This window comes from Diabrotica virgifera, chromosome 4 (genome assembly GCF_917563875.1).
Source record: "Diabrotica virgifera virgifera chromosome 4, PGI_DIABVI_V3a".
In the NCBI taxonomy this organism is placed as follows: Eukaryota; Metazoa; Arthropoda; class Insecta; order Coleoptera; family Chrysomelidae; genus Diabrotica; species Diabrotica virgifera.
The window spans coordinates 129,852,261-129,865,583 of record NC_065446.1 but is presented as its reverse complement, the minus strand read 5'-3'; the positions used below and the strand labels follow the sequence as shown (position 1 = coordinate 129,865,583).

Genomic DNA, 13,323 nt, shown 5'->3' with positions numbered 1-13,323 from the left:
TGGCTAATATAAATTTGTCCGATAATTGATTGTTTATTTTGACTCTGTTTTCTGTATTCTCTAAAGTAAGATGTATCATGTGGCGTAACTTTCTCCTAACTCTCAATTCCTCAAACGCCTCTTTTAATTTCTTCCTCTTTATTCTATCGTATGTTTGCTAGAAGTCGATGAATAGCGCTATCGTTGGTAAGTCGTGTTCATAGCTTTCTGCTTCTATTTCTCTGATTACGAATACTTGGTCCGTTGTGCTTCTTCCTCGTCTAAATCCGCAAGTCCGTCGAAAAGGGTAAATATTACTGGACTGTATTTTTCACTTTTTTTTGTTTAATATTGTAAATAAGAATGTATTGTCATCATTATATGGAACCTTTCGTGAGCCTTCAATACATCCTTTCTTGGCAAGTGGCTTCCTTAAATCTGAGCTATCTGAGCGATCGTCTTGTTTTTGTGCCTATAGGCTTGTTTTTCGTCTTCAAGTTTCATCTTCTGTCGAAGGTTGGAAGTCATTATGGCTATCGGACCATGCTGACCTTTTGCCTTGTATAATAACTTTTATATGAGTATCTTTACCCTATCGTCACATATCCTTAGTATTCAAGTTTACGTTTTTTGATAGTTAATATTATTACTAGATCGCTTCTTTAAATACCGCTTCACTGTATCATTGAAGAGTAGTGGCAACAGCACGCAAACCTAGCGGACTCATCTCTGTGTTTTAATATATCGGGTATTGAGGTTGTCAATTCTTACCTTGTCAGTTTGATTCCAATATAGATTAGATGAAATTTTCATATCACGACTGTCAGTATTTTTGCTTTTGAATATATTTACAAGCTTCTATGTTGATCCTTACCAAATGCCTTTTCAAAGTCTACTAAATATAAGGAAATCTCATGATTCATATCCATGCATCTCTTGCACATTCAAGCCGAACAAAGCATCTTTTATGACCATACCATTTCTAAAGTCAAATTGTGTGTCACTAATTTCATATTCAAGAGTTTGAACAATTGTTCTGTATATTATTTTCAACAAGATTGTAAGTTGTAACTTTATGCATTCAAGTTATTATTCTGTGGTCTGAACAGGTTGTAGACTTGATTTTTTGGAAATTCCTACAAATGTCGATTGCAGCTATTGTCTGAGGATTGTGGCGTTTTGATATAGTAGATTAAAGAATTCAACCATTACATCAAAAACATCTTTATCAATGAGTTTTATTAATTCGATGGGTACATTAACTTCGCCATCTTCGACAACTTGTATCCATGCTATTCTTGGTGCTAGGAATCTTTACAGTCTTTAGTTTCACTCTCATCAAGGCAATCGTGTTGTGATCGAAATAATTGTGCTCTCCTAGATAATTTTTGGATGATGTTATAGAATTTCTATATCTTCTGTTGACGATAAAATATAATATATTTAATTTCTGTCTATTTTATTGGTATTGCTGGCTGCTGACCTCCATGTGTATAATCTACGTTTAGGGAATTTTAAAAGGGTATTTTGCAATTGGACGGCGTTATGCATAACTCGACCAAGCGCCAAAACATAGTTTTGAGATAAATGGCTTCAAAGTTTTTCGGTTCTTGGTTGCTTAATGGTCGCTTAATGGTAAGTGGATTAATGTCGCTTGGTTTAATTTTTTTTTCTTAGTAACCGTTAACGTGACAATAACAGGGATTTTTTCTAAGATAGTTTTAGCTATGTGTCACCAGAATCCGCTATTATCTCAATAATTAAGAAATGGCGCTTGGTCGAGTTATGCATAACGCCGTCCAATTATGAGTTCCTCATTGATATAAAAATCAACCAGCCAGCCAAGTCAGCCTATCGCCAGGTTCATTCCTGTCCCCGATTTCATTTCGCTCCACACAATTCTCCACTTCTTGGCCTACTTTAACGTTTAAACGCCCATTATAATATTTATATCATGTCTTAGTTAGCTTTAAGATTGTCAATTTATTCCTAGAAGGCCTATGTGGTGTCTTCATCCTTGTCTGCAGTGGGTGCATATACTTCGTTTGTATTTTTACAGCATCAATATAGTCCAGGAACCGAAGCTTTTCAGCTCTCAATTTTTACGGAATGGATCGATTTGCTTGAAAATTTGAGAATAGGTAGTTGATGGTCCAAGGATCAAAATCTATATGATGCAGAAAGCGCTTTTACTATGGTGGTGGTTGCCACCCCATCTCGGGAGTGGAAATTTTTTATTATATTTTGACCGCAAAAGTTGCATTAATTCTAAGCAAAAAATGTTCTATACATTTTTTTGATAAAATTATTAGTTTTCGATTTTTTCGCAATCGAAAGTGTTAGTTTTATATAGAAAAAAAAACAATGTTTTTAACCAGTTTTCTGCTAATAACTCACAAAGTCAAAAAACGAGAAAACTATGCATTTTCCGAGGATAACTCATAGAAACTGATTTAAAGTATTTAAAAAGATATCTATCTCTAAAAATAAGAAAAATCTCTAGCTGAAAAATTAAGTGACTTGTAATGAAAAGAATGTCAGTCCCTATTTTTTCAGCGAAAAGTGATCGGAAGCAACCCCCTAATTACCACCCTAATTAAAATTAACCATTGACCTTATTCGGTCTTCTTTATATATGTATTAGTGATCAATTCTAGATGTTTGACCAGCTTAGAATGATTAGTTTTTAAAAAAAATAGGGTTAAAAGGGAATAACGGACTTTTGTAGCTTGGTAAAAAATACCCTTTTCTTTAGAATAGAAAGATTAGCATCAGAGATGCGAAAAAATGTTTAAATATGAAATTATAGCTTATTTAATAATTCCCAAGAACTTGGTTTGTAAAAACTTTTTCTACGGCAAAACTTGAGCGAGCTAATGACAATTAAAACTTGTACTAACATGTAAAAACCACCTTTACAAACCCTTTCAAAGCCACCTCTTTTTGCGACAGGATTTTAAAAGGATTTAATATTAATTGCCTTATAAATTTTATAATAACCTACAAAAAACTGTTTTACCAAACATTCAAGATAAAAAATAAAAAAATTACTGTTAAAAAAACCAATATATTTTTTTGAAAAAAAAAAAAGTAGAAATCCAATTGGAAGCATAATAATGTAAGTTAGCGGTGTTTTTAGTTATTAGTCTTATTCAGTCTTCTTTATTTATAATTAACTATTTTTAATGGGAAATAAGCCACAATTTTACTAAAAAAAATATTAATGTTTCGACGTCCAAATGGGATGCCGTTGTCAAAATACAAAAAATATTAATAAATTAAACAAAAATGTTGTTGCTTAAAAAATTCTTCTAATAATTTATTAAATCTGACTCATTTATATCGGCAATTCAGACATATATGTATTATACATTTTAAAGTAGAACACTTTAAAATGATATTGCTGATATTTACGAGTTGCGTTCCTGGGACACTTAACTAAAAGATAGTTCATTTTTTTTTTGTAAGCATTTATTAACAATCAGAATTACATATTCTATGAGTTAATTTGATAACAAGTACAATAACTTATATCAATGTAGTATTGTACACTAAAATGGCGTTATGAGGTACATCACCCAGCGGTTTCACCTCAGTTTCAGCGAAGATCTATGGGCCATAATTTTCGCAATCTTCTGTTGTTTAGTGGCTGCAGTAATGGTAATATTAATTGGTTGGGGTGGCCTTAAAATTTCTCGTGGTGTCTGTTGGCTCTTTCTTGAATTACTGTGCTGACTAACGGGATGTTTAGGTCTGTATGAAGGGTTTGGTTTTAAATGTACCACGGGGCATTTGCGATGGTGCGTAGAATTTTTTATTGAGTTCTTTGGATAATTTTTGTGTTTAATTTGCTGGCACAACTCCATAGTTCTATGCCGTACGTCCATATAGGTTTGATGACTGTTTTATAAATCAGCAGTTTGTTCTCAATTGAGAGTCAAGATTTTCTACCTATAAGCCAATTAATTTCTTTCACTCTCAACTCAATTTGTTTCTTCTTCTTTAAAATGTGTTGTTTCCAGTTTAATTTAGAATCAAAATGAAGCCCCAGGTATTTGACGATATTCTGTTGTGGTATGTTGACTTGATTAAGGCTAATATTTGGGCATTGGTCTTTCCTTAGTTAGTGTGAAAGTTATATGTGTTGACTTAGTTTCATTAGCTTTTATCTTCCATTTCTTTAACCACTGTCCAATTTGGTCTAGGTGTTCTTGAAGTTTTAATACTGCAGCTCTTGCATCCTCTTCAGTCGTAAATATTGCTGTGTCATCAGCGAAAGTTCCAATGGTGGTTTGTGGAGAGGTTGGTAAATCGGATGTGTACAGTACATAAAGAAGTGGACCCAATATACTACCTTGTGGGACTCCTGATTGAATTTTGTTACGGTTTGATAGTTCATCCTCCACTTTAGTTTCAAATTCTCTGTGATTTAGATATGATTTTAATAAGTCAAAGTATTTGTTGGGTAGGAATTTTTTGATTTTATAAAGTAATCCTGGGTGCCATACCTTATCAAATTCTTGGCTGATGTCCAGAAAGGCTGCTGTGCAATACTGTTTATTGTCCAAAGTTCATGCGGTTACATGAAGATAGTTCTTGCGGTTACATGAAATCAACCCCAACTCAAGAATATCCGCCACAAAAAATCATAGTATGTGTACAATATGTATGTCATGTTTTTGCAATTATAATGAAGTTTAACTGTAAATATACCCTAATTTATGAACTTTTGCCATGTTCTCCGTCTAACCCGGATTTTCGATAACCCGGATAGGCCGCGGTCCCGGTTAATCCGACTTATCGAGGTTCCAATGTATTAGGTTCTTCCATTTGGTGTTATTTTAAACGCGTGTGTCCTCGTTATTTCAGATAATACAAGGTTCTGCACAAGATATACAGGACCATAGAAGAGAATTGCTAAACGAAAGGGCGCAGATGCAGAAGCACCAGCAAAATCTGTTAGAACAACAACAACAACCACGTTCAGATACGAGACGACAAGGGAGAGGCAGGCGAGGTAAGATTTTTTCTTTGTCCATACAATTTATCGTCGGCATACTGCCAAAACCAGCTGACTATACTTTTTAACCTTTCGAGGAAGCTACATTTTAAGGTATGTTTTCACACGCATGCATTTGCGCAAGTAAATTTGTGCAAATTAAACTGAACGATTGCATCCATTTTCACGGTCAAGTCTCGTGCACAAATTTGTCTACACTACAAGTACAGTTCAGATCGTCATTGAGCAACGATGGACAACGAAGATGAATTATCAGCATTAGCTGTTGTTTGTTTAATTAAAATTAAAAAGTTAAAAGTTGTAAAAGACAAAAACCCAAGAAGATCGCAGATGAGTTGGATTGAAAAAAGAGCCACTTACTCTCATATTAATTTAATAAAAGAATTAACAAATACATGCTCAATAAACTGAACCATGAACTCTTTTTCTTTCATTGACATTATTATCACAAACAAAAAACACAAAATAACATGCAGCATAGCCTATCTATGTACCTAACCAGTTCTGCGCACAAATAGTGACCAAAAAAACGAAAATTAAAGCCACGTGCACGCCAGAACAACAATTCTGTATACTATTATTCACCCACTACGTATGCGTGGAATTGGTGTGTTATTTACACGTTCCTGCATTTACACCAACCACATGCAAATTATCTGACCATCCAGAAGTGAACAATTTTCATGCATCAATTTAGTTGCACAAATTGGCATGCACAAGTCAATTTGCGCAAATTGCATGAGCGTGGAAAAGTACCTTTAAACTTTAATTTGAAATGAAAAATTGTCTGAAGTTAAAAATGAGGACGTGCTTTAAGCTCAGCTTACGAAACATACCCGTTGCACCATTGACTCGTAGATCAATTTTTAGCTTGCCACAATGGATTGCCACGTGGATTGCTTAGATTCTTCTTCTTCTTCAGCCTCCAGTAATCCAACTTTGGGCATAGGCCTCCCCCAATTCAATCCAGTGTTGTCTATTTTGTGCCACCTGTTTCCAGTTGTACCCTCCAAACTTCTTTATGTCATCAGCCCATCTCATTTATGGCCTTCCTCTACTTCTTCCTAACCACGATCTCCATTGTTGTATTTTGTGATTCCATCTTTTATTCTTCAGTCGGTCATTGTGTCCTGCGAAGCTCCATTTTAATTTGGCAGCATGTTCTCCTGCGTCTTTTACTTTGGTTTTGCTTCTAATCAATTTATTTGTTTTTGTGTCTATGAACCATACGTCCACGTCTGTGAACCATACGTAAGTATTGGGACCGTGCAAGTTCGGCAAGGCGACCCCTATTTCTACGCTCTGTACTATTATTCGCACTTTTAATTATATTGGCCAATTATATTAGTCCTGGTTACTGGATAATTGTCAAGGCCATAGTCCAAAAAAAATAATAAGAAGAAAAAATAAGATTCAGGTTATGTTATGAAAACATCAACAATTGTATGTAGTAAATAAAATTAGTTATTAAAATGCAGTACTGCAAGCAAAATACAATTAATTAAATTTACCTTTATATAATAATTGCATATCATATCAATATTGTGGAGCAATATATAATTTTTCTGCTTCATTGACAGAAGGTATGAAATATACGTCAATTTGACAATTTCAATTGACAATATGAATTATTTAAGATAGTTGCAATATTTCTCCGCGACTCGCGCAGGGTCGTTTCTCGTTTCCCTTTCCAAGTACTTGCACACCGCGAATAAGGAGGATAGACTGATCGTAAACTCTGGTTCTCAAATATTGTTCTATTTTAGTGTTTTTCAATATCCAACTCACTTTTCCAAATCCTGCCCACGCTAACCTTATTCTTCTAGTAATTTCGGCAGTTTGATTTTCTTTGTTAACTTTCATTATCTGTCCCAGGTAGATGTATTCGCTTACTGTTTCTAAATATATGTCATTCAACGTTATTTTTGTAATGTTCGGTGTATTCGTCATTACTTTTGTTTTTTCCAAGTTCATCTTAAGACCTACTTTTTTCGAAGCTTGAAATAGTTGCGTCATCAGTCATCATAGCCTGTAATTCTTCGAAACTTGTAGCGAATATTACAATGTTGTCAGCATATCTCAAATGACTCGGTTTTCTTCCATGATTGCTTAGATATTAATCGAAATTATGGTGTAACGTAAGTGAGACTTAAAGCGGCCCTATCTATAAGCAGAGCTGGGCTAAGCTTGAGCTTAAGATTTGTTGGTGCAACCAGGAATTAATAACTGAAAAATATTGAAATTATTTTGAGCGTTTTATTTTTAGCCGGATAACTTTTTCTTAATTAATTTGTGTTTTTTTGTCCTATTTGTCATTATTATTTTTGACATCACTTCTAAGTAAAAAATGTCCTTATATTTTTAAGTTCTTCTATAAATTTCGTATCTGCACGTCCTTGGTATACGGAAAATATTAAGCCAGTCATGGATGGTGTGAATTTGAACATACTTTTGCACCTTTTCAATAACATGCTATCTACCCCCATGTAGCTATGCCCTCTCGAGAAATTTCTGTTCTATCACATCTCAGTTAGGATTTTTTTGTACTAAATACATAAGCAAAGTGGTAAGGCAGTTCAGTTACAGCTGTGGATAATTTATAGATATATCGTAATAGTCATGTAACGATTTCTAGGCTTTCTCTTTTTCCATTAAGCTCGCTCAATGAAGAGCGTATGAGCTAATACCCTTATACACCGTTAAGTTCTAGCTACAAATCTTACTGCTATAATACTTCGGACTTACAATCACTACACGGAATCTGCAATACTTATGCATGGTTGCCCCAACACATCTTAAGCTTAAGACCTGCTTTAAGCTCAGTTTACTAAACATACGTTGCACCATTTAGTCTTAGATCAATTTTCAGCTTGCCACAATGGAGTGCTAAGTGGATTGCATCTTAAACTTCATCTCAGTTAAGACGTGCGTAGATAAAAATCGAAAATTATGGATTTATAAACTGGGCTAAGGTGGAGCTTAAGATTTGTTGGTGCAACCAGACATTAATTAACCCTCCGTTAGGCGCGTGGTCTACAATCGTAGACCAGTCTCCTTTAAGTGGTCGCCAATTGCATAAAACTGCACATACGCCCCCATCCCGCTTAGTAGCTGTCACTAATACTTCCAACCTACTCTTCAGTTTGCTAAACGCCGCTGATCTGTTTGCATTATTTTTTTACCATTATTCAAAGAGCACTGGTCTACAACCGTAGACCACGCGACCAAGCGCGTTCCAGTTTTTAGTTGTATATATAAAGCTAATATATGTAGCCTGCTGTGTATATAAAGCTAATAACATAAATGAAAATGTTTCAAGAAGCGACTTCATTGAAAATTTAGCATGGGAACTAATCAAACAGCAAATTGAATATTTATCAACTATGCCTTCCCTGCTAAGAGAACTTAGACGACGAGTTCGCGTACTGCTCGGAGTTCAAGAAGTCGTACCCCCTTCCCCTAATATTCCAACAAATTACGTGGGACGATGTTGTATTTGTGCATGAATTTGCAATATGTCAACAAGAAAGATGTGACATATTTGCATTCAAGGATCATTTTGGGGATATTTGCACTGAATGTTTGACGGACTAAAATTGTGCCACTTTGACCATTTAATAGTTTTTTGTTCTTTTTTTACTTTTTAGTTCTATTCTTTATTATTTATCCCTACTGGTCATTCTATAAGTTCAAAGCAAAAAAATATTTGTTTTGTTTTTTACTAAATTGAGCTTATTTTTGTGACCATTTTCATTTACTTGCGAATAAAGACCCAAAAAATCATGACCTCGTTTTAGTCCAGAAAGCCACTGCGCATCCGCTAGGAAAAATATTCTTATTCGGATTTTTTGCACAATCTTACTCAAAAAGGACTCCTTTTAACAAATTTGCATGTTGCCAGGACCAAAAGGTGGTCAAAAATTTTTTAAACGTTTTTTTTTTTGTTTTTTTCCTAAAATTATTATTTTTGCATGGAAAAAAGTTGTTTTAGGTTTTTTGGATCATTCTAAACAGAAAAGGTCTTTAGTGACTTTTCTCTAAAAATGATAGTTTTTGACATACAAGCGATTAAAAATTGAAAAATTGCGAAATCGGCCATTTTTAACCGTCAAAAACTATGTGAAAAACTGAAAATTTGAATGTTGCCAAGGTAGGTAGATATTCTTTAAACATCGATTGATGCAATCCCGAAGAGTTTTTTGCAATACAATATTCAAAACTCCTTTGTTTTTTAATTGCTAATCAAGCGTGCGCGACACTATTTTCCACCGACAGTATGGTGCAAATGAAAGGAATAAATTTGTTATTTCGTAAACTGGCGACTTTAAGGAAAAATACCGAAACAGGTCGATTTTTATTTTTAAGTTATGATATTGTGGCATATATGGTATACTAGTGACGTCATCCGTCTGGGCGTGATGACGTAATCGATGATTTTTTTAAATGAGAATAGGGGTCGTGTGGTAGCTCATTTGAAAGGTTCTTCAATTCTCTATTCAGTAATGTAAACATTTACATAATTATTTATACAGGGTGTCCTTCTACTTCTTTTTTTGTCAAATAATTTAATTTAATAAAATTTTTTTGGACACCCTGTATAAATAATTATGTAAATGTTTATATTACTTAATAGAGAATTGAAGAACCTTTCAAATGAACTAGCACATGACCCCTATTCTCATTTAAAAAAAAACCATCGATTACGTCATCACGCCCAGACGGATGACGTCACTAGTATACCATATATGCCACAATATCATACCTTAAAAATAAAAATCGACCTGTTTCGGGATTTTTCCTTTAAGTCGCCAGTTTACGAAATAACGAATTTATTCCTTTCATTTGCACCATTCTGTCGGTGGAAAATATTGTCGCGCACGCTTGATTAGCAATTAAAAAACAAAGGAGTTTTGAATATTGTATTGCAAAAAATTCTTCGGGATTTCATCAATCGATGTTTAAAGAATATCTACCTACCTTGGCAACATTCAAATTTTCAGTTTTTCACATAGTTTTTGACGGTTAAAAATGGCCGATTTCGCAATTTTTCAATTTTTAATCGCTTATATGTCAAAAACTATCATTTTTAGAGAAAAGTCACTAAAGACCTTTTCTGTTTGGAATCATCCAAAAAATTTAAAAAAACTTTTTTCCATGCAAAAATAATAATTTTAGGAAAAAAACAAAAAAAAACGTTTAAAAAATTTTTGACCACCTTTTGGTCCTGGCAACATGCAAATTTGTTAAAAGGAATCCTTTTTGAGTAAGATTGTGCATAAAATCCGAATTAGAATATTTTTCCTAGCGGATGCGCAGTGGCTTTCTGGACTATTTTTATTTTTACCACTGTCAAAATGAGAAAAGCCAAGGATTAAAACATATTTAATATCAAAGTGCGAACATAAATAATCATGGTATTAACCACTAATTTGTTAATTTTGTCACAATCTGGTATTATACGATAAAAAACTATTGGTCTACAATCGTAGACCGCGCCTAAGCTTGTCAGCAATAACGACGCGCTTAACGTAGGGTTAATTACTAAAACTGTTCCATAAATTAATAAAAAGTTCCCCAATGCTATCATAAAATAAATCTATATATGTTTAAAATTGAAAACATGTGGGCGCCGACAAGTCCAGACGTCTACTGAAGAATAAAGTATATCTCTACATAATTTTCCATGCACAATATCGTACTAAGTTAAGAGATAAGTACAGTCATAACATGAAATTTGTGCATTTATACCGAAATAGTACAGCGAAAATAATATATCTGGCACTTGTCTTGTTTTGGCAGAACTAGAATATTGTAAATAATATATTATTTAGACAACCGCACATAATATCTCTTTTTTGGATAATAAAAGTGTCATTATTGGAGTTAGTTTTTTTTGAGCTTGTTCTGTTTTTTAGTCCAAACATCTGTTTGGGCTTGTTGAAGTTATACTTCTTTAGGCACGAGGGTAAATTTTTATTTTTACTGGGCGCATGCGCACACTGACAGTATGGTATGAAACGTTATACGGGATCTGATTGGGTGTTAAAATAATCTGTCAATAATTGTTCAAATGGAGATTCTGGATAAACAAAATGTTGTGTATATTAGTTTTTATTGTTGTGAGGACAGAGACAAACAGCAAGTTTATAATTATTCTAGTGATTTTTTAAATAGTTTTTAAAAGCAACAGGTACGTACCTTATTTTAAATGTTTCAGTATTGTAATAAAAAATTACAAATTAGGTAAATACCTATTTGGAAAATGTACCTACCTAGCTAGTAGCTTGGATTTACATCATTTGATTACCAACAAAAATCTCCGTCTAATATATTGCTTTTTTAGTCTATGTTTTGTCGTATTTTAATTCCGCAAGAATCAAACTTATTTGATTAAACTAGCAGAATAAGCAACAAACTGTCAAAAATTTTTTAAAAGGTTTAGTTGCTAGGTATATCTTCCCACGTCATTCACAATGTCTCGGTAGTTAAGTTCTGCGTGGGGTGAGTTCAATATAATCTAAACGTTATAGACGCTGGTTCAATTCCCAATAGAAATTTTTATTTTTTTAATTGTTTTTTATTTTTTATACATTTTATGATTGTAAGTATATTTATTATATTTTTTTTTAGAAAATACGTCATCATCATTCTCTTTGCCTTATCCCTATGCGGGGTCGGCTTCCCTAATTGCATTTCTCCACACAACTCTGTCTTGGGTCATAGCAATGTTAATCCCCTTTACCAACATGTCCTGCCTTATCGTCTCCCCCCAGGTCTTCTTTGGTCTTCCTCTCCTACTCCTTCCAGGAATCTGCACTTCAGCTATTCTTAGTATTGGGTGATTAACGTCTCGACGTTGAACATGACCAAACCATCTTAACCTATGCTCTCTCATTTTGGCATCAATTGGTGCCACACCTAGACTTCCCCTAATATACTCATTTCTAATTTTATCCTTCTTTGTCACTCCACTCATCCATCTAAGCATTCTCATTTCCGCCACATGCATTCGTTGTTCCTCTTTCTTTTTCACTGCCCAACATTCAGTTCCGTGCACCATAGCCGGTCTTATGGCTATTTTATAGAATTTTCCCTTCAGCTTTATTGGAATTTTTCTGTCACACAACACACCACTCGCTTCTTTCCACTTCATTCATCCAGCCCTAATTCTACTGCATGCATCTCCATCTATTTCTCCATTACTCTGAAATACCATTTCACCTTTCAGAAAATACGTATTTAGTTAAAATTTTCTCAACAATTGTTCAGAAATAATTTCTTTGGTTTCATTTTTCAATGTGTACTTTCAATAGAAGTATAACTTCTTACGTGCGTACAAAGTACACACACATTCTTTTTTCTGGTTTTGTCAGTGCATTTTTTGAGAATGGTTTTAAGTCCAAAGGAGTACTAACTCAAAATCGGCAAAAAAAATGGAGTTGGCTGGTTTTGGCAGTAAGCCGACATTATATTTTTATACTGTGTTCTGTGTTGGTTTGTTATTTAAAATTTGGTGTCGTTCTACAAGAAAACTTTTTAGTACCTATACCCTGTTTTTAAACTAGGAGTAATTAAAATTTACCTCACCATAATGCTTGTTTATAATTGGTCCAACCTCAGGCAAGTTTACTCCACTATTATGAAATTTTGACACTATTGGTATTTCATAGGTTAATTAAGTTATATCGGCAATTTTTTTGGGTTTTCTGCGTTGTTCTTTTAATTTTTAGATTTTTAGTCTGATTTTATATAAAATAAAAGAATGTGTGTACTTTGTACACACGTAAGAAGTTATACTTATAACAGAATAAAACACACACAAACACATTGAAAAATGCCACAAATGATTTCTGAACAATAATTATTGGAAAATTTTTAATTAAATACGTATTTACGTAATAAAAAATTATATAATAATATACTTACAATCATAAAATGTATAAAAATAAATAAAAAAATAAGTTTGTGTTGGGGATTGAACCCACGTACATTGTGTTTAAATTCCAGCACCTTTAGATATCAGCTACGGGGGACATATGCATCTTACTGGAAGATAGAGCAACTGAACAACAGTTCCGAATTTAACCACATTAGTTTGATGTCTACGGAATTCAAATATTACAACACAACAAAACAGAGCAAGAAAACAATATTAGATGAATATTTTTAGAAATTTTGTTGGTTAGGTAGGTTTATTTTACATACATACTAGGTAGGTTTATTTTACATTTTCCAAATAGGTTATGTAATTTTTTATTGCGATACTGAAACATTTACAATTATTATTACGTACCTGTTGCTTTTAAAAACTATTTAAAAAGTCA

At 33.5% G+C, this 13,323-nt stretch overlaps 1 protein-coding gene across 8 annotated transcripts in view; it reads left to right on the top strand.

Annotated features, from left to right (window-relative positions):
- Nucleotides 1-13,323, top strand: part of LOC114335878 (E3 ubiquitin-protein ligase CHFR) — a 251,327-nt gene that overhangs the window by 196,281 nt on the left and 41,723 nt on the right. For all 8 annotated transcript variants that reach the window (XR_007697759.1, XR_007697758.1, XM_050649699.1 and 5 more), the window contains one exon: nt 4,849-4,996. Coding sequence is in view for 6 of the 8 variants with exons in the window: in XM_050649699.1 (XP_050505656.1) it covers nt 4,849-4,996 (148 nt within the window). In the remaining 2 variants the exon portion in view is untranslated. The remainder of the gene's footprint in view (nt 1-4,848; nt 4,997-13,323) is intronic.